Source organism: Nerophis lumbriciformis, linkage group LG32, assembly GCF_033978685.3.
Source record: "Nerophis lumbriciformis linkage group LG32, RoL_Nlum_v2.1, whole genome shotgun sequence".
Lineage (NCBI taxonomy): Eukaryota > Metazoa > Chordata > Actinopteri > Syngnathiformes > Syngnathidae > Nerophis > Nerophis lumbriciformis.
Genome location: NC_084579.2, coordinates 4687926 through 4715532, shown reverse-complemented (window position 1 = coordinate 4715532; position 27607 = coordinate 4687926). Strand labels below are relative to the sequence as shown.

Below are 27607 nucleotides of genomic sequence, written 5' to 3'. Positions count from 1 at the left end.
TTACGACACTTAAAGCTGAGTAGAAAAACCACCAGAGACAGAATAGGTATTTTGTAATATATTTGCAAAGCTTTGCATATACATTGAGACCAGTCCAGCATAGAACATTCAATCGCGCCGCCAAGATGGTCTCCCCCCCTCCCCCGACAAAACCCTCTCCCCTCTTAAGTCTCTCTTCCTCCCACCCTGGCAGTCACGTCTCTCCAGCCAAAACACATGCCCATTATCTCTCTCTCTAACATTCCTCACTCAAGGTTAAGCACACCGTTTTGCAGACAACCAAAAGACCACAATTGGAAGAAAAACACTAGCTGTTTTGTAATATGATTATGAAATAAAAAGAAGTAACACTTAAATTCGGATATATGTAAATATCTGCCTCCGACAACACCTTCTCATTCAATGGGTTTTCTTTATTTTCATGACTATTTACATTGTAGATTGTCACATCAAAACTATGAATAATGTGGAGTTATGTACTTAACACAAAAATGTGAAAAAATATCAAACATGTTTTATATTCTAGTTTCTTCAAAATAGCCACCCTTAGCTCTGATTACTGTTTTGCACACTCTTGGCATTCTCTCCATGAGCTGAATGGGTTTTCACTTCACAGGTTGTTTTGATGCCTTCAGTGACAATCTACAATTTAAATAGTCATGAAAATAAAGAAAATGCATCGACATGAGGAGGTGTGTCCAAACTTTTGGCCTGTACTGTACACTTATACACGCATTTATAGATACATACATATATACATACATACCGTATATACAGTAGTACATACTGGGTAGATTTATACAGTATATACATACCAGTGACGTGCGGTGAGGTTCATGACTGGTGAGAAACTGACTTCATCACAGTCAGATTTACAAACATATGAACCCTAAAGAGTATCTTATTCACCATTTGATTGGCAGCAGTTAACGGGTTATGTTTAAAAGCTCATACCAGCATTCTTCCCTGCTTGGCACTCAGCATCAAGGGTTGGAATTGGGGGTTAAATCACCAACAATTATTCCCGGGCGCGGCGCCGCTGCTGCCCACTGCTCCCCTCACATCCCAGGGGGTGATCAAGGGGATGGGTCAAATGCAGAGGACATATTTCACCACACCTAGTGTGTGTGACAATCATTGGTACTTTAACTCATTGGCGTTGTTAGGCCTATTTTAGGGGGGCTAAAGCCCCCTAAAATATTCTTAAGCCCCCCTAAATAATTTGGTGTTTTTTTTTTTTTTTTTTTACAAATAAATGCCGACATATTCATTATAAAGTGGCCCAAATATGAGTTTAAATAAATAATCATATAACCTGTTATTATTCACTCAGTTTCCCCCCACTTCGTAGCGTAAGGTAGAGAGCCCCTTTCGTCCATTCCACTTGTTCATATAGAAAATGCCCACATCACTCAAATTCCAGCCCGCATTTTCTCTGCGACCTTGCTTGCGGTCCTGCAGGTGTACGAAGCACATTATCTTCCTTTACAATGAGTGAAGCTGCACAAAACCTTGTGTGTGCAATTGTAAATCATTTATTTTTTAAGTTTTGTGTTTCTTGTAGAATCTATATAAAGTAATATACATTAGCCTATTGTTAAAATAATGAAAAAAACATCATTAAATATATTTGTTTTATTGTATTGTTACATTAATAGCTGTTTTATTATTATAGGATGGCTTGTTAAACATTTAATAGGATTTTCAGAGGGAGGAAAAACCAAGACATTTAATATCAAATGTAAAATGAATAAATACATAAAAAGAAAAAGAAAATATATGGTTAAAAGCCATCGTCCCGGGGAGCATTTCATTTCGTCCCGTGCATTTTTTTTAAATAATAATAATAACAATGAATAATTTCTAAGTCTTTGTTAGCCGTTTGTGAAGTTTTGTGCTCGTGCGTAACATTCGCTCGCATCCTGTGCATCTCCTGGGGGCAAAGCCCCCTCTGTCCTTAAAAGCTAGCGACGCCCCTGCTTTAACTTAACTTTAACTTTACACATACAAACTGTAGCACACAAAAAAATCACATTTAATAAAAAAAAACCTTATTATGGTCTTACCTTTACTTATAAGTGCGGGAACAGTGGTGTTCGTATTGGAGGAGTTGTGAATGAATGAAATATGAAATCCATGCTGCAGTCTGCAGGTGTACCTAATGTTGTGTCCTTGCAGTCGTTCACGGCTCCTCCGGCGCGAGCATTGTTGTTTTTGCACTTTTTGGCTTCTTGTTAAGTGACTTTTTTTTAGGTGGATTCGGTCTTGCACGTGGAGGGTTTGGGTGTGGGCTTTGGTTGGTGTGGCGCTCTCGTCGGGGGGTGCAGTTTGTGGCGAAGGTGCCTTAACCAGCACCAGGAGGCGGGGTTACGCGAGCCTCAGCCAGTGCGTCTTCGCAGCAGTTTTATGATTGCTCAGCACAAGAAATACGTTACACACATACAGTTGTTGACAAAATACACTGTACATTATATACCTCAGCTAACTAAACTATGGAAATGTATAATATAGTTCATATAGCAATACAGTCTCACTGCACAGCAGACCAGCAGTTAGCCGAGTCCGCAATCCATGTTGAGGCACTGAGTGACGTGCCTCAACTGGCTGCTGTTCACCGCACCGTCTCTTCTCAGTATTTGAACGGCAAATGTGAAAATTCTGCGATTTTGAATAAAAATAATCTAAAACTGGTGAAGTTAAGTGGAAAATAACTTTCTAGTATAATCACTGGATACATATAACAATTAAATTTTTTTTTTTCTTTTTACATTTTTTTTCTTTCCATGATGGCAGGTGAGGCCCCGCCTCACCTGCCTCTAGTGACTGCACGTCACTGATACATACATACATACACGTTGTTTGCTATCTGCACACAAACTAGTCAACACAAAAGACATCCTGGGAGGACTTGCAAGTTTTTTGAATTCTTCACATCCTGCAAAATAATGATCCTGTTCATTTAGCAAATAAGTTATACAATAACAATTGTTATAAAGAACAGTTTTTCTGTATTTTTACTGCTTATGCTAGCGTGACTGTGTTCTTCTTTGGCATCAGGTGTGGTGTTCCACTACCGGGCCAACACCAGTCGATACACCTTGGACTTCCCCGCGGCGGCGGAGGCGTGTCGCTCTGTCGGTGCCGCCATGGCGACGCCCCAGCAGTTGACGGCGGCCTTCCTGGACGGTTTTGACCACTGTGACGCCGGCTGGCTGGCGGACCAGACGGTCAGGTGGGTGCCGCTAGCTGCTGACAGCATTCTAACAACGTCACAACTTGCAATCAGAATGTTTTACAATGAACTTTTTTTTTTTGTCGGCAGATATCCGATCACATTACCTCGTCCAGGGTGTGAAGGTGACATGAAAAGTCGACCTGGAGTGAGAACATACGGCGTCAGATCACCTTCAGAGAAATATGATGTCTTTTGCTATGTAGACAAACTAGACGGTATTACATCTTCTTTATTTGTCATTACTAGCATGTAGGGTTGTACGGTAAACCAGTACTAGAATAGTATCGCGGTACTAATGAATCAAAAACGGTACTATACTCTGTTTGGAAAGTACTAGTTCCCCATTTTATTTATTTTTTATTTTTTAACGGGCATGACAGCGCGTCGTCACGTCGTGACATTGCTGGTTTTATGAGCAGAGGAGCATGTTCGGCAGCGCACGCACACAGAGTACTTACAAGCAGACACAGTAGAGATGCGCGGTTTGCGGGCACAACCGCGGAGTCCGCGGATTATCCGCGGATCGGGCGGATGAAATTTAAAAAAATTAGATTTTATCCGCGGGTCGGGTCGGGTCGGGTGGTTGAAATTAAAAAAAATTAGATTTTAAATAGATTCAGGCGGGTGGCAGTTAAACCAATTGGGAAATATATATACATAGTTAAATGTTGTTACCCACATACGAAAAACGAGCAGGCACCTGCTGCATATGCCACAACAGAAGAAAAAAAAAAAAAGAGATGGACACTTTTACGGAGCGGAGAAGGGACGCCTCGCCGGGGTCCGGGACCGAGGCCCCTTCCCCCGAGAGGGCCCCACCGGGAGCCGTAGCTGAGGCGATCCGCGAGAAGGGCCCGACGCACGTCCAGGGTCACCACCGCGCCCACCGCACCGACACCCCGCCTCGTCCGCCTTCGCCGCGGCCGGCGTCACGTGCAGCAGGTAAGCAGCTTACCTGCCCGCCACCCCCGTGGCCGGGGGCGCGTAACAGGGGTCACTCCGCGCGCAGTGCGCTCACGAAAGGGGTGGGGCTCACCCTGGTTGATATAGACAGCAGCTAGGACGGTGGCCATGGAAGTCGGAACCCGCTAAGGAGTGTGTAACAACCCACCTGCCGAATCAACTAGCCCTGAAAATGGATGGCGCTGGAGCGTCGGGCTCATACGCGGCCGTCGCCGGCAGCGAGACGCGCTCGGAGGTGCGCTCAGCGCGGCTCCCATATGATTGCGCACTGGTGTGCGTCTGGGTCGTGACAGCGTGGCACGCGAATGTCTGTACTGCATTGGATCAGTCTCCTTTCTTTAACAGGCAAAAGCTTTATAACCTCACTAATGCCTTGCATCGTCTATATTAGATATATAACAACGGGCGGGTGCGGGCGGATGCGGTTCTGATCAAATGTTACATCGGGTGGATGGCGGATGGTTGACAACTTTCTGATGCGGTTGCGGATGAAATAATTGCCTATCCGCGCATCTCTAAGACACAGTGTGTAGACAGAAAAGGGAGAACGGACGCATTTTGGCCTATAAACTAAAGATAAAGGTGAAGTTATAACACTGAAACGCCCTCAGGAAGAGGTGCTTTAAGACAGTGTTTTTCAACAACTGTGCCGCGACAAACTAGTGTGCCGTGAGATACAGTCTGGTGTGCGGTGGGAGATTATGTCATTTCACTTATTTGGTTTAAAAATATTTTTTGCAAACCAGTAATTATAATCCGCAAATGATGTGTTGTTGTTGAGTGTCGGTGCTGTCGAGATCTCGGCAGAGTAACCGTGTAATACTCTTCCATATCAGTAGGTGGCAGCAGGTAGCTAATTGCTTTGTAGACGTCGGGACGAGACAGCGGGAGGCAGCGTGCAGGTAAAAAGATGTCTAATGCCATCCATCCATCCATCTTCTTCCGCTTATCCGAGGTCGGGTCGCGGGGGCAGCAGCCTAAGCAGGGAAGCCCAGACTTCCCTCTCCCCAGCCACTTCGTCCAGCTCTTCCTGTGGGACCCCGAGGCGTTCCCAGGCCAGCCGGGAGACATAGTCTTCCCAACGTGTCCTGGGTCTTCCCCGCGGCCTCCTACCGGTCGGACGTGCCCTAAACGCCTCCCTAGGGAGGCGTTCGGGTGGCATCCTGACCAGATGCCCGAACCACCTCATCTGGCTCCTCTCCATGTGGAGGAGCAGCGGCTTTACTTTGAGCTCCTCCCGGATGGCAGAGCTTCTCACCCTATCTCTAAGGGAGAGCCCCGCCACCCGGCGGAGGAAACTCATTTGGGCCGCTTGTACCCGTGATCTTGTCCTTTCGGTCATAACCCAAAGCTCATGACCATAGGTGAGGATGGGAACGTAGATCGACCGGTAAATTGAGAGCTTTGCCTTCCGGCTCAGCTCCTTCTTCACCACAACGGATCAATACAGCGTCCGCATTACTGAAGACGCCGCCTGTCGATCTCACCATCCACTCTTCCCTCACTCGTGAACAAGACTCCGAGGTACTTGAACACCTCCACTTGGGGCAAGATCTCCTCCCCAACCCGGAGATGGTACTCCACCCTTTTCCGGGCGAGAACCGTGGACTCGGACTTGGAGGTGCTGATTCTCATCCCAGTCGCTTCACACTCGGCTGCGAACCGATCCAGTGAGAGCTGAAGATCCTGGCCAGATGAAGCCATCAGGACCACATCATCTGCAAAAAGCAGAGACCTAATCCTGCAGCCACCAAACCAGATCCCCTCAACGGTGTCTAATGCTTAAACCAAAAATAAACAAAACGTGATCGCCCCGAGTCTTGTTCACGAGTGAGGGAAGAGTGGATCGTGAGATTGACAGGCGGATCGGTGCGGCATCTTCAGTAATGCGGACGCTGTATCGATCCGTTGTGGTGAAGAAGGAGCTGAGCCGGAAGGCAAAGCTCTCGATTTACCGGTCGATCTACGTTCCCATCCTCACCTATGGTCATGAGCTTTGGGTCATGACCGAAAGGACAAGATCACGGGTACAAGCGGCCCAAATGAGTTTCCTCCGCCGAGTGGCGGGGCTCTCCCTTAGAGATAGGGTGAGAAGCTCTGTCATTCGGGGGGAGCTCAAAGTAAAGCCGCTGCTCCTCCACATGGAGAGGAGCCAGATGAGGTGGTTCGGGCATCTGGTCAGGATGCCCCCCGAACGCCTCCCTAGGAAGGTGTTTCGGGCACGTCCGACCGGTAGGAGGCCACAGGGAAGACCCAGGACACGTTGGGAAGACTATCTCTCCCGGCTGGCCTGGGAACGCCTCGGGATCCCCCGGGAGGAGCTGGACGAAGTGGCTGGGGAGAGGGAAGTCTGGGCTTCCCTGCTTAAGCTGCTGCCCCCGCGACCCGACCTCGGATAAGCGGAAGAAGATGGATGGATGGATGGATGGATGGGTGATCGCCCCTAAAAAAAGGCATTGAAGCTTAGGGAAGGCTATGCAGAACGAAACTACAGCTGAACTGGCTACAAAGTAAAGAAAAACAGAATGCTGGACGACCGCAAAGACTTACAGCGAGTGGAGCAGAGATGGCGTCCACAAAGTGCAGCCGTACATGACATGACAATCAACAATGTCCCCACAAAGAAGGATAGCAACAACTTAAATAGTCTTGATTGCTAAAACAAAGCAGTTGCGGGAAATATCGCTCAAAGGAAGACATGAAACTGCTACAGGAAAATACCAACAAAAGAGGAAAAGCCACCAAAATAGGAGCGCAAGACAAGAACTAAAACACCAAAAAACTCAAAATACAGTACTTTGATACAAGTATAGTGTTGTTGGTTATGGTTTAAATTCATATTCAACAATTGCGACGTCGACTTTTTGCTGTCAATATCGAGTTCAATTTTTTAATGATTTCTGCTGGTGTGCCTTCGGATTTTTTCAATGAAAAAAATGTGCCTTGGCTCAAAAAAGGTTGAAAAACACTGCTTTAAGACATGGCTAGCTAGCTAGCAGCTAACATCCATCCGCAGTCGGCAGTGTTTTAGCTACTTCTAAATCACTGATCCTCGTCTCCATGGCGACAAATAAAGTACGTTTCTCACATGTATTATTATCACTGGAGTGGACGAGGAATAGCTAAACAAGCTTCAAGACACACCATAGCTCACCGGATCCTGAATGTAAACAAGTGCCATGGGCGGATCTACTGTAATGATACCAAGTACAAGATCATATCTAGTCGATACTACTATGATTACATCGATACCGGTACCAAAATATTGGTATCGGGACAACTCTACTAGCATATAAAGTAGTCGATTGGGGTAACTACCAGTACTTGTATTGAACCTGTATTGTTTTGTTGTGTGTGAAGGCGAGGTCTTCTTCCCCCCGTCCCTCAACACCAAGTTAACCCTCCAGGAGGCCACGGCGGAGTGCCAGAAGCACGACGCCATAATGGCGTCACCCGGGCAGCTGTTCGCCGCATGGAGGGCGGGGCTAAACCGCTGCGACTACGGCTGGCTCTCTGACGGCAGCGTCCGCTACCCCGTCAATGTCCCCCTCCCCCAGTGTGGGGGGGGCCTGCTTGGGGTCCGGACCCTCTACAAACACGAGGACCAGACGGGATTCCCAGAGCCCACGGACAAACACGGCGTGTACTGCTTCCAAGGTGACGCACTCTTCTCTTTTTTGTGCCATCAACAGTGACATGTTGACGCTGGACGTCACGTGACTAGTCTTGTTTACGTCGCCATGTTGAAGGAGCAGCCTTTAGAGCATTTTAATCACACAAATATCGAACAATACACCCACAAAACTTAAGCGACATATGCACATGACGTCTAATAACAAAAGACCGAGTTTTAGATATACTGTATATCAGGACATGTACCTTATTAATACACTAACCCCTGTGCCGCATTATAGAATAGAAAAGAAAGTACTTTCTTGATCCCTGGGGGAAATTCAGCACCACAGTTTGCTCACAATAGACAATAAACACTTTGGTATTTTTTTTACATGTGAATAATATAAATACAGTCTATTATACTGCATTATTCACATGTGAATAACATAAATACAGTTTATTATACAGCATTATTCACATGTGAATAATATAAATGCAGTCTATTATACAGCATTGTTCACATGTGAATAATATAAATACAGTCTGTTATACAGCATTATTCACATGTGAATAACATAAATACAGTCTATTATACAGCATTATTCACATGTGAATAACATAAATACAGTCTATTATACAGCATTATTCACATGTGAATAATATAGAGTCTATTATACAGCATTATTCACATGTGAATAACATAAATACAGTCTTATACAGCATTATTCACATGTGAATAACATAAATACAGTCTTATACAGTATTATTCACATGTGAATAACATAAATACAGTCTATTATACAGCATTATTCACATGTGAATAATATAAATACAGTCTATTATACAGCATTAATCACATGTGAATAACATAAATACAGTCTATTGTACAGCATTATTCACATGTGAATAACATAAATACAGTCTTATACAGCATTATTCACATGTGAATAACATAAATGCAGTCTATTATACAGCATTGTTCACATGTGAATAATATAAATACAGTCTGTTATACAGCATTATTCACATGTGAATAACATAAATACAGTCTTATACAGCATTATTCACATGTGAATAACATAAATACAGTCTATTATACAGCATTATTCACATGTGAATAACATAAATACAGTCTATTATACAGCATTATTCACATGTAAATAACATAAATACAGTCTTATACAGCATTATTCACATGTGAATAATATAGAGTCTATTATACAGCATTATTCACATGTGAATAATATAAATGCAGTCTATTATACAGAATTATTCACATGTGAATAATATAAATGCAGTCTATTATACAGCATTATTCAGATGTGAATAACATAAATACTGTCTATTATACAGCATTATTCACATGTGAATAATATAAATACAGTCTATTATACAGCATTATTCACATGTGAATAACATAAATACAGTCTATTATACAGCATTATTCACATGTGAATAACATAAATGCAGTCTATTATACAGCATTATTCACATGTGAATAACATAAATACAGTCTATTATACTGCATTATTCACATGTGAATAACATAAATACAGTCTATTATACAGCATTATTCACATGTGAATAATATAGAGTCTATTATACAGCATTATTCACATGTGAATAACATAAATACAGTCTATTATACAGCATTATTCACATGTGAATAACATAAATACAGTCTATTATACAGCATTATTTGCATGTGAATAACATAAATACAGTCTATTATACAGCATTATTCACATGTGAATAACATAAATACAGTATTATACAGCATTATTCACATGTGAATAATATAAATAGAGTCTATTATACAGCATTATTCACACGTGAATAACATAAATACAGTCTATTATACAGCATTATTCACATGTGAATAACATAAATACAGTCTATTATACAGCATTATTCACATGTGAATAATATAGAGTCTATTATACAGCATTATTCACATGTGAATAACATAAATACAGTCTTATACAGCATTATTCACATGTGAATAACATAAATACAGTTCTATACAGCATTATTCACATGTGAATAACATAAATACAGTCTATTATACAGCATTATTCACATGTGAATAACATAAATACAGTCTATTGTACAGCATTATTCACATGTGAATAACATAAATACAGTCTATTGTACTGCATTATTCACATGTGAATAACATAAATACAGTCTTATACAGCATTATTCACATGTGAATAACATAAATACAGTCTATTATACAGCATTATTCACATGTGAATAATATAAATACAGTCTATTATACAGCATTATTCACATGTGAATAATATACATAGTCTATTATACAGCATTATTCACATGTGAATAATATAGAGTCTATTATACAGCTTTATTCACATGTGAATAACATAAATAAAGTCTATTATACAGCATTATTCACATGTGAATAACATAAATACAGTCTTATACAGCATTATTCACATGTGAATAATAAATACAGTCTATTATACAGCATTATTCACATGTGAATAACATAAATACAGTCTATTATACAGCATTATTCACATGTGAATAATATAAATGCAGTCTATTATACAGCATTGTTCACATGTGAATAATATAAATACAGTCTATTATACAGCATTATTCACATGTGAATAACATAAATACAGTCTATTATACAGCATTATTCACATGTGAATAACATAAATACAGTCTATTGTACAGCATTATTCACATGTGAATAACATAAATACAGTCTATTATACAGCATTATTCACATGTGAATAACATAAATACAGTCTATTATACAGCATTATTCACATGTGAATAACATAAATACAGTCTATTATACAGCATTATTCACATGTGAATAATATAGAGTCTATTATACAGCATTATTCACATGTGAATAACATAAATACAGTCTATTATACAGCATTATTCACATGTGAATAACATAAGTACAGTCTTATACAGCGTTATTCACATGTGAATAATATAAATACAGTCTATTATACAGCATTATTCACATGCGAATAATAGAGTCTATTATACAGCATTATTCACATGTGAATAATATAAATACAGTCTATTATCCAGCATTATTCACATGTGAATAACATAAATACAGTCTATTATACAGCATTATTCACATGTGAATAATATAGAGTCTATTATACAGCATTATTCACATGTGAATAATATAGAGTCTATTATACAGCATTATTCACATGTGAATAACATAAATACAGTCTATTATACAGCATTATTCACATGTGAATAACATAAATACAGTCTATTATACAGCATTATTCACATGTGAATAACATAAATACAGTCTATTATACAGCATTATTCACATGTGAATAATATAAATACATTATACATTTACAGTACATGTACAGTCAAAAGGAACACATGCATTATACAATAGCACCAATTGAATTGTTTTCTTTTGGTAATTGCTAGTAATTGAGCAACAAGTATTTAGTTAGCAAAAATTCTGCAAAATCGGAGTCACAACACATGGGTCCAACTCACTTTTTGATGAATAACAACACCACCAGAAATCAATCAATCAATCACAAGTGTCTCTAAGGGCTGCACAAGCCAAAACAACAACCTCGGCGCAGTTCCCACATCAGGGCAAGAAAAAACTCAACCCAATGGGTTGCAATGAGAAACCTTGGAGGGGACCGCAGATGTAGGGACCCCCCCGCCCCCGGGTGACCGGTGCAATGGATGCCGAGTGGATTCCGTTAATATTGTGAGAGTCCAATCCATAGTGGATCTAACATAATAGTGAGAGTCCAGTCCATAGTGGATCTAACATATTAGTGAGAGTCCAGTCCATAGTGGCTCTAACATGATAGTGAGAGTCCAGTCCATAGTGGATCTAACATAATAGTGAGAGTCCAGTCCATAGTGGATCTAACATAATAGTGAGAGTCCAGTCTCGTAGTGGATCAAACATAATAGTGAGAGTCCAGTCCATAGTGCATCTAACATAATAGTGAGAGTCCAGTCCATAGTGGATCTAACATAATAGTGAGAGTCCAGTCCATAGTGGATCCAACATAATAGTGAGAGTCCAGTCCATAGTGGATCTAACATAATAGTGAGAGTCCAGTCCATAGTGGATCTATCATAATAGTGAGAGTCCAGTCCATAGTGGATCTAACATAATAGTGAGAGTCCAGTCCATAGTGGATCTAACATGATAGTGAGAGTCCAGTCCATAGTGGATCTAACATAATAGTGAGAGTCCAGTCCATAGTGGATCTAACATAATAGTGAGAGTCCAGTTCATAGTGGATCTAACATAATAGTGAGAGTCCAGTCCATAGTGGATCTAACATAATAGTGAGAGTCCAGTTCATAGTGGATCTAACATAATAGTGAGAGTCCAGTTCATAGTGGATCTAACATAATACTGAGAGTCCAGTCCATAGTGGATCTAACATAATAGTGAGAGTCCAGTTCATAGTGGATCTAACATAATAGTGAGAGTCCAGTCCATAGTGGATCTAACATAATAGTGAGAGTCCAGTCCATAGTGGATCTAACATAATAGTGAGAGTCCAGTCCATAGTGGATCTAACATAATAGTGAGAGTCCAGTCCATAGTGGGGCCTAGCAGGAGATCATCTTGAGTGGAGACAAGTCAGCAGCGCAGAGGCGTCCCCAACCAATGCACAGATGAGTGGTCCACCCCGGGTCTCGACTTTGAACAGCTAGCGATTCATTTGTGGTCACCTGATAACCTCTACCGCAGGAGAGGGGGACAGAGCATAGAAGAAAAGAGAGACGGCAGATCAACTGGTCTAAAAAGGGGTCTATTTAAAGGCTAGAGTATACAAGTGAGTTTTAAGATGGGACTTAAATGAGGTAGCATCTCTAACTGTTACTGGTAGAACATTCCAGAGTACTGGAGCCAGCAGACTATAATGACAGGTAGGTTAATACACACTATTATAGTGTAGAAAGCGTTATATTACATACCTGACACGTAATATTACGCTTTTTGTAATAGACAGAATCCGTTGTTGAAGGGCAGGGCCAGCCCGTGGCATAGGCCGTATAGGCAAATGCTAAGGGCGCCGTCCATCAGGGGGCGCCACTCCAGTGCCACAAATGTTGGAGAAAAAAAAAAAAAAGTTGGTACTATTATTTCTAAATACAAAAAAAAATCCCACGTTAATTAAAATGCAAAGTAAAGCCTATTTAATAGAAATATTATTTGTTACAACATTACGCCCCCTCCTCCCCCCGCACGGTGCACCCCCTCCCTTCCCGTATCATGACTCTTTTTGGACGTCACCACATCAAAAAATCAACACAAGATGTCAAAACGGCCAAAACTGTCAGGTGCCCAGGGAAGAAAAAAGAGAAAAGAAGAGGAGGAGAAACGAGAAAAGACAGAGGTAGCAGGTAGGTAACGTTAGCCTACATGAAATTATTTGTCTGTTACAGAATGTGATAGTAACCTGGCTTTTTAGCATTAAGCTAATGTTACATGATTCGGCAATTGCTAATCAATAAATAGCTAGTTCTGTTTTAACGTCGGGTTAATATTGTGGAGGGGGCTAAATTGTTATGGAAAATAATAATGTAACGTTAGGTAATTACAGTACTCCCACCTTACATTCCTCAGGGACATTTGTATTAGATCTTTTAAGCAGGTGTTTTTTGTTCACATTGTCATTGCCTTCTGGTTAGCTAATGTTTGCCCTGCAGGTAATAGTCACTTTTCCACCCCTTTATATATTAGGTATAGTTGTAAGTAAAAAAAAATGGTCAAAGACAAAGCTATTCGGGTTCTTGTGAGTATATACACTTCACTGCCGATGTGGGGGGGCGCCACCTAAAATCTTGCCTAGGGCGCCAGATTGGTTAGGGCCGGGCCTGTTGAAGGGCTCCGAGTGCTGAGTTTTATGTTCTCCTTTCGCATTTGTAGTTGCCGTAATCCCCTCGTGTTGTCTTTCTGGATCTTTTGGAATGCGGTAAAATGCACTCCCCTTTTCATTTGTTTGTTCTGGCATCCTGGTGCACAGCGTTGGTCTACTATAGTCTGAGAAAGACACGAAGGAACTAACTTACACGCTTTGTTTCCTGCCAAAACAGCGTTATGTTTTGATTCTGCACGGTGTGATGTCATCTTGGATCTTTATATAAATGTGAGGGATTGTCTGGTGTGTAAATGTAAAGAATGGTCGGTGGTGGTGGTGGAAGAAGCTGCTGGTGGGAATTGGCAACCATGTTTCTATCAATGGTCCCCAAATATACAGGTAAAAGCCAGTAAATTAGAATATTTTGAAAAACTTGATTTATTTCAGTAATTGCATTCAAAAGTTGTAACTTGTACATTATATTTATTCATTGCACACAGACTGATGCATTCAAATGTTTATTTCATTTAATTTTGATGATTTGAAGTGGCAACAAATGAAAATCCAAAATTCCGTGTGTCACAAAATTAGAATATTGTGTAAGGCTAATACAAAAAAGGGATTTTTAGAAATGTTGGCCAACTGAAAAGTATGAAAATGAAAAATATGAGCATGTACAATACTCAATACTTGGTTGGAGCTCCTTTTGCCTCAATTACTGCGTTAATGCGGCGTGGCATGGAGTCGATGAGTTTCTGGCACTGCTCAGGTGTTATGAGAGCCCAGGTTGCTCTGATAGTGGCCTTCAACTCTTCTGCGTTTTTGGGTCTGGCATTCTGCATCTTCCTTTTCACAATACCCCACAGATTTTCTATGGGGCTAAGGTCAGGGGAGTTGGCGGGCCAATTTAGAACAGAAATACCATGGTCCGTAAACCAGGCACGGGTAGATTTTGCGCTGTGTGCAGGCGCCAAGTCCTGTTGGAACTTGAAATCTCCATCTCCATAGAGCAGGTCAGCAGCAGGAAGCATGAAGTGCTCTAAAACTTGCTGGTAGACGGCTGCGTTGACCCTGGATCTCAGGAAACAGAGTGGACCGACACCAGCTGGACTGCTGCTGAGTGGTCCAAAGTCATGTTTTCTGACGAAAGCAAATTTTGCATTTCCTTTGGAAATCGAGGTCCCAGAGTCTGGAGGAAGACAGGAGAGGCACAGGATCCACGTTGCCTGAAGTCTAGTGTAAAGTTTCCACCATCAGTGATGGTTTGGGGTGCCATGTCATCTGCTGGTGTCGGTCCACTCTGTTTCCTGAGATCCAGGGTCAACGCAGCCGTCTACCAGCAAGTTTTAGAGCACTTCATGCTTCCTGCTGCTGACCTGCTCTATGGAGATGGAGATTTCAAGTTCTAACAGGACTTGGCGCCTGCACACAGCGCAGAATCTACCCGTGCCTGGTTTACGGACCATGGTATTTCTGTTCTAAATTGGCCCGCCAACTCCCCTGACCTTAGCCCCATAGAAAATCTGTGGGGTATTGTGAAAAGGAAGATGCAGAATGCCAGACCCAAAAACGCAGAAGAGTTGAAGGCCACTATCAGAGCAACCTGGGCTCTCATAACACCTGAGCAGTGCCAGAAACTCATCGACTCCATGCCACGCCGCATTAACGCAGTAATTGAGGCAAAAGGAGCTCCAACCAAGTATTGAGTATTGTACATGCTCATATTTTTCATTTTCATACTTTTCAGTTGGCCAACATTTCTAAAAATCCCTTTTTTGTATTAGCCTTAAGTAATATTCTAATTTTGTGACACACGGAATTTTGGATTTTCATTTGTTGCCACTTCAAATCACCAAAATTAAATGAAATAAACATTTGAATGCATCAGTCTGTGTGCAATGAATAAATATAATGTACAAGTTACACCTTTTGAATGCAATTACTGAAATAAATCAAGTTTTTCAAAATATTCTAATTTACTGCCTTTTACCTGTAGTTGACCACCAGCAGTGTGTTACTGTGGAGGGAATGAATAGTAGTTATTTTGTAAGTTGTAAAAGTGAGAACACGCCGTTAGCGTTGATGGACGTACACGTTGTGTTCACGAGGGGAAAACCCCACCCGGGCTAACATAAACAGAGCCGTCCGTAATGCGTGGCAGCTGGAACAGACCCAACCAGGACCAGTCAGTCACATGCTCAGCGGAAGGTTGTAGATCCCCCGCCCGTCCAGATGGAGTGCAGCCCGCCAAACCCATGACATCATCGGCAGGCCGGGTCACAACGCCCTCTTTTGGTCGCACGTGCTCACAGCGAGCGAAAGGTCCTGAAGGATCTGCTGAATGTTTCCTGAGCTGATGACATCATTCAGTTCCTTTCAACACTTTTTAAGTTGTTTGGAAATCATCAGACATTCACATCCTTTTAAACTAACATCGCACATTAACACTATATACTCAAACTAATAGTTGGCAAGTATTCGCTCAATTAGCTCAAATTCATTGAGCTAAAACTGTGTTTTTATTGACTTCATGTCCTAAAGTCTTTCTTTTTCTCCTTTTAAGGAGCGCCGTTGTGCAGCCAAGTGAGCTGTGTGAAGTTGTCCAAATCTCCCCATACCAGTGCTTCGTTTGTGCTGTTACCATTTTGAAGTTATTCTAAAATACATTTTCAGACTACTGATGTCATCTAAACCAGTGTTTTTCAACCACTGTGCCGCGGCACTCTAGTGTGCCGTGAGATTATCTAATTCATACTTCCCAACCCTGCCGGATTTTCCGTGAGTCTCCCGAAATTCAGCGCCTCTCCCGAAAACCTCCCGGGACAAATTTTCTCCCGAAAATCTCCCGAAATTCAGGGACATTTGACATTGCTAACCCACAATATTAACAGCATACCTGCCCAATCACGTTATAACTGTAGAATGATGGAGGGCGAGTTCTTGGTTTCTTATGTGGGTTTATTGTTAGGCAGTTTCATTAACGTCCTCCCAGCGCAGCAACAACACACAACAACAGCAGTCACGTTTTTGTATACCGTAAAGCAGTTCGTCTGCCGTAAACAGCAATAGTTGTGACACTCTTAAACAGGACAATACTGCCATCTAGTGCATTTGATGAAAGCACTTTTGTGCGTGCCACACAGCAATGCATCTTCAGAGAGGGTGTTCAGCATGGTTTGAAAAATAGTGACAGAGAATAGAACAAGGATGGACAATTCAACCCTTAACTCAACAATGAGTAGATGAGTGTTGTGTGTGTGTATATGTGTAAATAAATGAACAATGAAATTCAAGTATTTATTTTATATGTATATATATATAGCTAGAATTCACTGAACGTCAAGTATTTCTTATATATATATAAATATATATATATATATATATATATATATATGAAATACTTGACTTGGTGAATTCTAGCTGTAAATATACTCCTCCCCTTTTAGCCACGCCCCCAACCACGCCCCCGCCCCACCCTGACCACGCCCACCCCTACCCCCAGCCCCCTCCCCCCACCTCCCGAAATCGGAGGTCTCAAGGTTGGCAAGTATGATCTAATTTAACCTATTTGGGTTAAAAATATTTTTAGCAAAGCAGTAATTATAGTCTGCAAATGATGTGTTGTTGTTGAGTTTTGATGCTGTCTAGAGCTCGGCAGAGTAACTATGTTATACTCTTCCATATCAGTAGGTGGCAGCTGGTAGCTAATTGCTTTGTAGATGTGGGAAACAGCGGGAGGCAGCATGCAGGTAAAAAGGTGTCTAATGCTTAAACCAAAAATAAACAAAAGGTGAGTGCCCCTAAGAAAAGGCATTGAAGCTTAGAGAAGGCTATGCAGAACCAAACTAAAACTGAACTGGCTACAAAGTAAACACAAACAGAATGCTGGACGACAGCAAAGACTTACTGTGGAGCAAAGACAATGTATATCCCAACATGACATGACAATCAACAATGTCCCCACAAAGAAGGATAAAAACAACTGAAATATTCTTGATTGCTAAAACAAAGGAAATATCGCTCAAAGGAAGACATGAAACTGCCACAGGAAAATGACAAAAAAAAAGAGAAAAAGCCAGCAAAATAGGAGCGCAAGACAAGAAGTAAAACACTACACACAGGAAAACAGCAAAAAACTCCAAATAAGTCACGGCGTGATGTGACGGGTCGTGACAGTACACCTACTTTGAGACAAGACCTATAGTGATGCATGCTTGGTTATGCTTTAAAGTCATATCCAACAATTGCAACAACGACTTTTTACTGTCAACTGAGATTAGTTTTTTAATGATTTCTGCTGGTGTTGTGCCTCCACATTTTTTCAACGCAAAAAATGTGCCTTGGCTCAAAAAAAGGTTGCAAAACACTGCTCTAAACTACCTAAACTTATTCCATTCATTCGTGCTGCAAAATGTTTTGGTCAAACTATTATAGTTTTTAAGTTATTAACTTGTTGTGGTTTTATGTTATTAACGTGTTATTAATCATAACTAGACACCCCCCATGCTCCCCCAACTATATCAACATTTCCCAAAGCGTTTCACATTAGTTTGTGCTTGTCTGTACTGTACATTTTTTTTGGTTCTAACTATTATAGTTTTTTATTTACTTTTTGTGATTCACCTATGTGAAGTTGCCCCCCCCCCCCCCCCCCCCCCCCCAAATCTCCCCATACTAGTGCTTCGTTTGTGCTGTTACGATTTTAAGTTGTTCTAAACCACATTTTCAGACTACTGATGTCATCTAAACTACCTAATCTTGTTCCATTCGTTTCTGCTCGTCTGTACAGCAAAATGTTTTGGTCTAACTATTATAGTTTTTAAGTTATTAACTTTTAATGGTTTTATGTTATTAACGTGTTATTAATCATAACTAGACACCCCCCCACCCCAACTATATCAACATTTCCCAAAGCTTTTCACATTAGTTTGTGCTTGTCTGTACTGTACTGTTGGTTCTAACTATTATAGTTTTTTATTTACTTTTTGTGATTCACCTATGTGAAGTTGCCCCCCCCCCGAAATCTCCCCATACTAGTGCTTCGTTTGTGCTGTTACAATTTTAAGTCATTCTAAACCACATTTTCAGACTACTGATGTCATCTAAACTACCTAATCTTGTTCCATTCGTTTCTGCTCGTATGTACTGCAAAATGTTTTGGTCAAACTATTATAGTTTTTAAGTTATTAACTTTTTATGGTTTTATGTTATTAATGTGTTATTAATCATAACTAGACACCCCCCTGCTCCAACTATATCAACATTTCCCAAAACTTTTCACATTTGTTTGTGCTGATGACATGTAATAAACAAGACAAGAAGCAAAGAATTAAACAGAGACAGAATTAAATTTGGCTCAATTGAGGAGAGACGTCTGGACTGTACTCTTTGCACAGTCTCACCACGCTCTGACGAAAGATTGTACGCCTCCTCTTTTATTTGGACTTTCCCTGATTACATGGCAACAGCCGTTTCAAAGGAAGGGGGGTCGTAAACAGCCATCGCCTTTTATTAAAAACCGTTCAAAGAAAAGGTCGTAAAACCGTTCAAAGAAAAGGTCGCCTGGAGGGGAGTCTGGTCCTGCTTCCTCTCCGCTTTGTAGTTCTTGGGTCAAGACAAAATCTTTCTGTGGATTACAATAGAAGAAAGAAACAGAAGACCTTCATGTTGCTTCCCATCCTACACAGTGGAGTTTTACAAGCACCGGCCGAAAATGCATAATAAAGAAGGAAAAAAACCTATATAAGTCGCACTGGAGTATAAGTCGCATTTTTTGGGGAAATGTATTTGATAAAAGCCAACAGCAAGAATAGACATTTGAAAGGCAATTTAAAATAAACAAAGAATAGTGAACAACAGGCTGAATAAGTGTACGTTATATGAGGCATAAATAAGCAACTGGTATGTTAACGTAACATATTATGGTAAGAGTCATTCAAATAACTATAACATATAGAACATGCTATACGTTTACCAAACAATCTGTCACTCCTAATCGCTAAATCCCATGAAATCTTATACGTCTAGTCTCTTACGTGAATGAGATCAATTTTACGCTAATGTGTTAATCATTTCACACATAAGTCGCTCCTGAGTATAAGTCGCACCTATTAAAAAAACTGCCACTTATAGGCCGAAAAATACGGTATGTCAAAATCTCCCCAAACCTGTTCCGTTCATTTGTGCTTGTGTGTGCTGCAAAAAATGTTGGTCTAACTATAACAATTTTAAAATGATTAACGGATCATTATTCATAACCAGCCCTCTTTTCCCACCTTGTCAAAAGCTTTGTTAATAACTTAAAAATAAGAATAGTTAGACCAAAAAATGTTGCAGGACAAACGAAGCACAAAGGAATGGAACACATTTGTGGAGATTTTGACATCATTTTTGGGGGGTAGTTATGGTTACTAACACGTTAATTACACATTAATAACTTAAACTGTAAGAGCACAAACAAACATTTTACAGCACAGACGAGCACAAATGATTGGGTACATTTGGACAAGGTGGGAGGGCCAACTTCAAACAGGTCAATCAGAAAACGTTATTTACCTATTTGGAAAAGATGGGGGTGAGGGGGGGTATATGACATTACTACTACGCCATACTTGCCAACCTTGAGACCTCCAATTTCGGGAGGTGGGGGGTGGGTGCAGGGGGCGTGGTTGGGGCGGGGGCGTGGTTGGGGGCGTGGTTAAGAGGGGAGGAGTATATTTACAGCTAGAATTCACCAAGTCAAGTATTTCATTCATATATATATATATATATATATATATATATATATATATATATATATATATACAGGTAAAAGCCAGTAAATTAGAATATTTTGAAAAACTTGATTTATTTCAGTAATTGCATTCAAAAGGTGTAACTTGTACATTATATTTATTCATTGCACACAGACTGATGCATTCAAATGTTTATTTCATTTAATTTTGATGATTTGAAGTGGCAACAAATGAAAATCCAAAATTCCGTGTGTCACAAAATTAGAATATTACTTAAGGCTAATACAAAAAAGAGATTTTTAGAAATGTTGGCCAACTGAAAAGTATGAAAATGAAAAATATGAGCATGTACAATACTCAATACTTGGTTGGAGCTCCTTTTGCCTCAATTACTGCGTTAATGCGGCGTGGCATGGAGTCGATGAGTTTCTGGCACTGCTCAGGTGTTATGAGAGCCCAGGTTGCTCTGATAGTGGCCTTCAACTCTTCTGCGTTTTTGGGTCTGGCATTCTGCATCTTCCTTTTCACAATACCCCACAGATTTTCTATGGGGCTAAGGTCAGGGGAGTTGGCGGGCCAATTTAGAACAGAAATACCATGGTCCGTAAACCAGGCACGGGTAGATTTCGCGCTGTGTGCAGGCGCCAAGTCCTGTTGGAACTTGAAATCTCCGTCTCCATAGAGCAGGTCAGCAGCAGGAAGCATGAAGTGCTCTAAAACTTGCTGGTAGACGGCTGCGTTGACCCTGGATCTCAGGAAACAGAGTGGACCGACACCAGCAGATGACATGGCACCCCAAACCATCACTGATGGTGGAAACTTTACACTAGACTTCAGGCAACGTGGATCCTGTGCCTCTCCTGTCTTCCTCCAGACTCTGGGACCTCGATTTCCAAAGGAAATGCAAAATTTGCATGGTTGGGTGATGGTTTGGGGTGCCATGTCATCTGCTGGTGTAGGTCCACTCTGTTTCCTGAGATCCAGGGTCAACGCAGCCGTCTACCAGCAAGTTTTAGAGCACTTCATGCTTCCTGCTGCTGACCTGCTCTATGGAGATGGAGATTTCAAGTTCCAACAGGACTTGGCGCCTGCACACAGCGCAAAATCTACCCGTGCCTGGTTTACGGACCATGGTATTTCTGTTCTAAATTGGCCCGCCAACTCCCCTGACCATAGCCCCATAGAAAATCTGTGGGGTATTGTGAAAAGGAAGATGCAGAATGCCAGACACAAAAACGCAGAAGAGTTGAAGGCCACTATCAGAGCAACCTGGGCTCTCATAACACCTGAGCAGTGCCAGAAACTCATCGACTCCATGCCACGCCGCATTAACGCAGTAATTGAGGCAAAAGGAGCTCCAACCAAGTATTGAGTATTGTACATGCTCATATTTTTCATTTTCATACTTTTCAGTTGGCCAACATTTCTAAAAATCCCTTTTTTGTATTAGCCTTAAGTAATATTCTAATTTTGTGACACACGGAATTTTGGATTTTCATTTGTTGCCACTTCAAATCATCAAAATTAAATGAAATAAACATTTGAATGCATCAGTCTGTGTGCAATGAATAAATATAATGTACAAGTTACACCTTTTGAATGCAATTACTGAAATAAATCAAGTTTTTCAAAATATTCTAATTTACTGGCTTTTACCTGTATATATATAAAAGAAATACTTGAATTTTAGTGTTCATTTATTTACACATATACACACACACATAACACTCATCTACTCATTGTTGAGTTAAGGGTTGAATCGTCCATCCTTTTTCTATTCTCTGTCACTGTCTTTCTAACCATGCTGAACACCCTCTCTGATGATGCATTGCTGTGTGGCACGCACAAAAGTGCTTTCATCAAATGCACTAGATGGCAGTATTGTCCTGTGTCACAACATCGCTGTTTACGGCAGACGGACTGCTTTACTGTAGACGTTCTTTATATTGTGGGAAAGCGGACTCAGGTCCGCATGGAGCTGGAGGGGGCGTGGCCTCCAGCTCCGCCTGAATTTCGGGAGATTTTCGGGAGAAAATTTGTCCCGGGAGGTTTTCGGGAGAGGCGCTGAATTTCGGGAGTCTCCCGGAAAAACCGGGAGGGTTGGCAAGTATGTACTACGCAACTTAAAACAGGTAGCGTAGTCCATTTATAGTTAGAATGAATGTTATATTTTCATGTATTTACTCTTATTTCTCTTGATGTTCTTCTTCCTTCTCTTCTTTGTCCCCCAGCCAAGCTAGAGGAAACAACTGTGAGCAGCTCCTCCCCCCCTCCAACGTCAGCAGACCCTCAGACCGGAGCTGTCACTCATTCAGGTCAACTTGACTCCGCCCCCTCAGCAGGGACCCCCCTGTCACGTGACAAGGAAGATGTTTTAGAAACGGGGCTGACCGGGCTCGAGTCGGTACCAGTCAGCGAGGCTGTCTTGTTCCCCACCACGCTGCCCCCGCCCCTCAGCGCCACTCAGGCAGGTTCAGACCGAGGGGATGGCAGCGGCGAGGCAGGCAGCAGCTATGACTCTTTTAGCGGCGTCACCCTTGAATCGGCGCCGACCCCCACCTATGTTTGGGAGCGGACCGGCTCCACAGCCACCGGGCTGGACAGGACCCCCACTGGCTCTCAAACCCCAATGCTGATTTTTCCCGACTTGACCGCCACCACGCCGGAGCCACAACAACCGGCCCTGGTTTTTAAAGAGGACACGCCCCCACTGACTTTTGACCAATCGGCACTGGCGCTTCCTGCTGAGGGGGGGTCATCCGCCAAGCCCCCCGTCCATGTCATCATCGTCAACGTGCACGACCGGAACAAATCAGGTCAGTTGACAACACATGACTTACTTAGTGATGTCATTGCTATACTGCTCACAGCCACTATGGGGCATGTTTTCACGCTGGTATCAAAATCCCACGGTACGATATTGTCACCATATATTGTACCATATATCCAAAAAAAGATGCCATAGTGTGTAAAATTAATTGGCAGGAATGTTTCTGCTCCGCCGCTCCCAGTCTGTGGAACGCTCTCCCTGACCACCTGAGGGCACCACAGACTGTGGGTACTTTTAAAAAAGGCTTAAAAATCCTTCTTTTTAAAAAAGCCTTTTTTTTTTAGATATATGCATACTAGCTTTAGCTATTTGGCAGTTCTAGTTTTTATTTTTATTTATTTTTTTATTATCTTTTTATTTATATTCCATCCATCCATCCATCTTCTTCCGCTTATCCGAGGTCGGGTCGCGGGGGCAGCAGCCTAAGCAGGGAAACCCAGACTTCCCTCTCCCCAGCCACTTCGTCCAGCTCTTCCTGTGGGACCCCGAGGCGTTCCCAGGCCAGCCGGGAGACATAGTCTTCCCAACGTGTCCTGGGTCTTCCCCGCGGCCTCCTACCGGTCGGACGTGCCCTAAACACCTCCCTAGGGAGGCGTTCGGGTGGCATCCTGACCAGATGCCCGAACCACCTCATCTGGCTCCTCTCGATGTGGAGGAGCAGCGGCTTTACTTTGAGCTCCCCCCGGATGGCAGAGCTTCTCACCCTATCTCTAAGGGAGAGCCCCGCCACCCGGCGGAGGAAACTCATTTCGGCCGCTTGTACCCGTGATCTTGTCCTTTCGATCATAACCCAAAGCTCATGACCATAGGTGAGGATGGGAACGTAGATCGACCGGTAAATTGAGAGCTTTGCCTTCCGGCTCAGCTCCTTCTTCACCACAACGGATCGATACAGCGTCCGCATTACTGAAGACGCCGCACCGATCCGCCTGTCGATCTCACGATCCACTCTTCCCTCACTCGTGAACAAGACTCCGAGGTACTTGAACTCCTCCACTTGGGGCAAGATCTCCTCCCCAACCCGGAGATGGCACTCCACCCTTTTCCGGGCGAGAACCATGGACTCGGACTTGGAGGTGCTGATTCTCATCCCAGTCGCTTCACACTCGGCTGCGAACCGATCCAGTGAGAGCTGAAGATCCTGGCCAGATGAAGCCATCAGGACCACATCATCTGCAAAAAGCAGAGACTTAATCTTGCAGCCACCAAACCAGATCCCCTCAACGCCTTGACTGCGCCTAGAAATTCTGTCCATAAAGGTTATGAACAGAATCGGTGACAAAGGGCAGCCTTGGCGGACTCCAACCCTCACTGGAAACGTGTCCGACTTACTACCAGCAATGCGGACTAAGCTCTGGCACTGATCATACAGGGAGCGGACTGCCACAATCAGACAGTCCGATACCCCGTACTCTCTGAGCACTACCCACAGGACTTCCCGAGGGCCACGGTCGAATGCCTTCTCCAAGTCCACAAAACACATGTAGACTGGTTGGGCAAACTCCCATGCACCCTCAAGGATCCTGCCGAGAGTATAGAGCTGGTCCACAGTTCCACGACCAGGACGAAAACCACACTGTTCCTCCTGAATCCGAGGTTCGACTCTCCGGCGTAGCCTCCTCTCCAGTACACCTGAATAGACCTTACCGGGAAGGCTGAGGAGTGTGATCCCACGATAGTTAGAACACACCCTCCGGTTCCCCTTCTTAAAGAGAGGAACCACCACCCCGGTCTGCCAATCCAGAGGTACCGCCCCCGATGTCCACGCGATGCTGCAGAGTCTTGTCAACCAAGACAGCCCCACAGCATCCAGAGCCTTAAGGAACTCCGGGCGGATCTCATCCACCCCCGGGGCCTTGCCACCGAGGAGCTTTTTAACTACCTCAGCAACCTCAGCCCCAGAAATAGGAGAGCCCACCACAGACTCCCCAGGCACTGCTTCCTCATAGGAAGACGTGTTGGTGGGATTGAGGAGGTCTTCGAAGTATTCCCTCCACCGATCCACAACATCCGCAGTCGAGGTCAGCAGAACACCATCCTCGCCATACACGGTGTTGACACTGCACTGCTTCCCCTTCCTGAGGCGGCGGATGGTGGTCCAGAATTGCTTCGAAGCCGTCCGGAAGTCGTTTTCCATGGCCTCACCGAACTCCTCCCATGTCCGAGTTTTTGCCTCTGCGACCGCTGAAGCCGCACACCGCTTGGCCTGTCGGTACTTGTCCGCTGCCTTTTATTTAATTTTTTAAAATATTTTTTACTATTTATTTATTTATGTATTTTATTTTTTTATACACTGTAGCACTTTGAGGTTGTTTACTCAATGTAAAGTGCTTTTTACAAATACAATCTATTATTTTTATTATTATTATTTGTATTATTATTATTATTATTATGTTTAGGATACACACTTACTGTAATTGAATGTAATACTCAAACGTTCTAATCATATTTATTCTGTATTTTTAAGTGCAAATAGTCATGCTGGAACAATACTTTGTCAAGCAAATACAGTACAGTCCAAAAGTTTGGACACACCTTCTCATTCATGACTATTTACATTGTAGATTGTCACATCAAAACTATGAATGAACACATGTGGAGTTATGTACTTAACGAAAAAAAAGGTGAAATAACTGAAAACATGTTTTGTATTCTAGTTTCTTCAAAATAGCCACCCTTTGCTCTGATTACTGCTTTGCACACTCTTGGCCTTCTCTCCATGAGCTTCAAGCACACCTGGTGAAGTGAAAACCATTTCAGGTGACTACCTCTTGAAGCTCATTAAGAGAATGCAAAGAGTGTGCAAAGTGGTAATCAGAGCAAAGGGTGGCTATTTTGAAGAAACTAGAATATAAAACATGATTTCAGTTATTTCCCCTTTTTTTGTTAAGCACATAACTCCTCATGTGTTCATTCATAGTTTTGATGTGACAATCTACAATGTAAATAGTCATGAAAATAAAGAAAACACATTGAATGAGGAAGTATGTCCAAACTTTTGGCCTGTACTGTATATAAAAAAAATAAAAAACTTACAGTTAATGTCTTTAAAGTGACAATATAAACATACTGACGTTTAGCTTTGTTGGCTTAAAAATATATGTTCTGGGTGATGGTTTATAAGGTGCCTTCCGCCCGAGTGCAGCTGGATAGGCTCCAGCCCCCCCTCATGTGTACAGTTTTTTTGGGGGGTGATTTCCCTCCGTGTGCTGTGTCTGCTTGGAAACTGTCAGGACTTGATCTTGGGTGTTTGCTTTTCCGGGATGCAACGGAAAGTTGGCACGGGCGAGACGGGAATGAAGGTACATGATTTATTTATTATTATCAAAAAAAAAGGAATAAACGAAAGCGCGCACAGTGGCGGAGAATAAAATATGAAACCAAAAGACTATAGCAAAAACGTACAAATGAAAAGCACGCACAGTGGCGGAGAACAAACTATGAAAAACAAAAAGACTATAAACATGGAACAAAAACTTACTTTGACAAGGGACATGAAGCAGGATCTTAGAGGATGAAGAGAGTACATAAGCATAAATGTGGAGAGGTCGTCAGAAAGACAAACTGAAAAACACTGAACTTAAATACTACAGACATGATTAACGAAAACAGGTGCGTGACTCAAGACGTGAAACAGGTGCGTGACGTGACAGGTGAAAACTAATGGGTTGCTATGGTGACAATCAAGAGTGCACAATGAGTCCAAACGTGGAACAGGTGAAACTAATGGGGTAATCATGGAAACAAGACAAGGGAGTGAAAAGACAGAAACTAAAGAGTCCTATAACTAAACAAAACATGACTTTAAACAAAACATGATTACACAGACATGACAAAAACGCCGTAGAGAAAAGTGGCGTACTTTGCTTTCAAGAAGGCAGACTTTCTTACCTCTGCCAAAAAGGTTATGTTTTCACCAGGGTTTGTCTGTCTGTTTGTTGTACAACATAACTCAAACAGAGGGCCTTTGATGACATTTCTCTCACCTTATATGAACACTCACTCCTGTGCCGCGCAGAAATGTAGTTTCTTTGCAGAAAGCGCCAGAAAAAAACTACACTCAGAGTTTTCGTTTGATACCGTCACACGTCACGGCATTATTGTGAAGACTCTGAAACTGAAATACCACAATGTCTACGATTGCGTTACATCCCTTTTTCTCAGTTGATGTGATTAAGAGAGAAGAAAATTCTAGGAATTAATAACATATATCTGTTGTTTGGTCCTACTTTTTTTGCACTTTTTGTCAGTACAACTTCCACATGTCCTGAAGTTTCCTTGAGGTTTCATTGTTTGACCGCAGCCCCCCCAGGCAGCGACACAGACCCCCCGGACTGGGAAGCACACACTTTTTAAATGACTT

The 27607-nt window shown here is 42.2% G+C and overlaps 1 protein-coding gene across 2 annotated transcripts in view; it reads left to right on the top strand.

The window, feature by feature from the left end:
* LOC133574465 (brevican core protein-like) overlaps positions 1-27607 on the top strand; it is a 62571-nt gene that overhangs the window by 8540 nt on the left and 26424 nt on the right. For both annotated transcript variants that reach the window (XM_061926621.1, XM_061926620.1), the window contains 4 exons: positions 3058-3232; positions 3323-3450; positions 7559-7855; positions 22646-23230. In XM_061926621.1, coding sequence (XP_061782605.1) covers positions 3058-3232; positions 3323-3450; positions 7559-7855; positions 22646-23230 — 1185 coding nt within the window. The remainder of the gene's footprint in view (positions 1-3057; positions 3233-3322; positions 3451-7558; positions 7856-22645; positions 23231-27607) is intronic.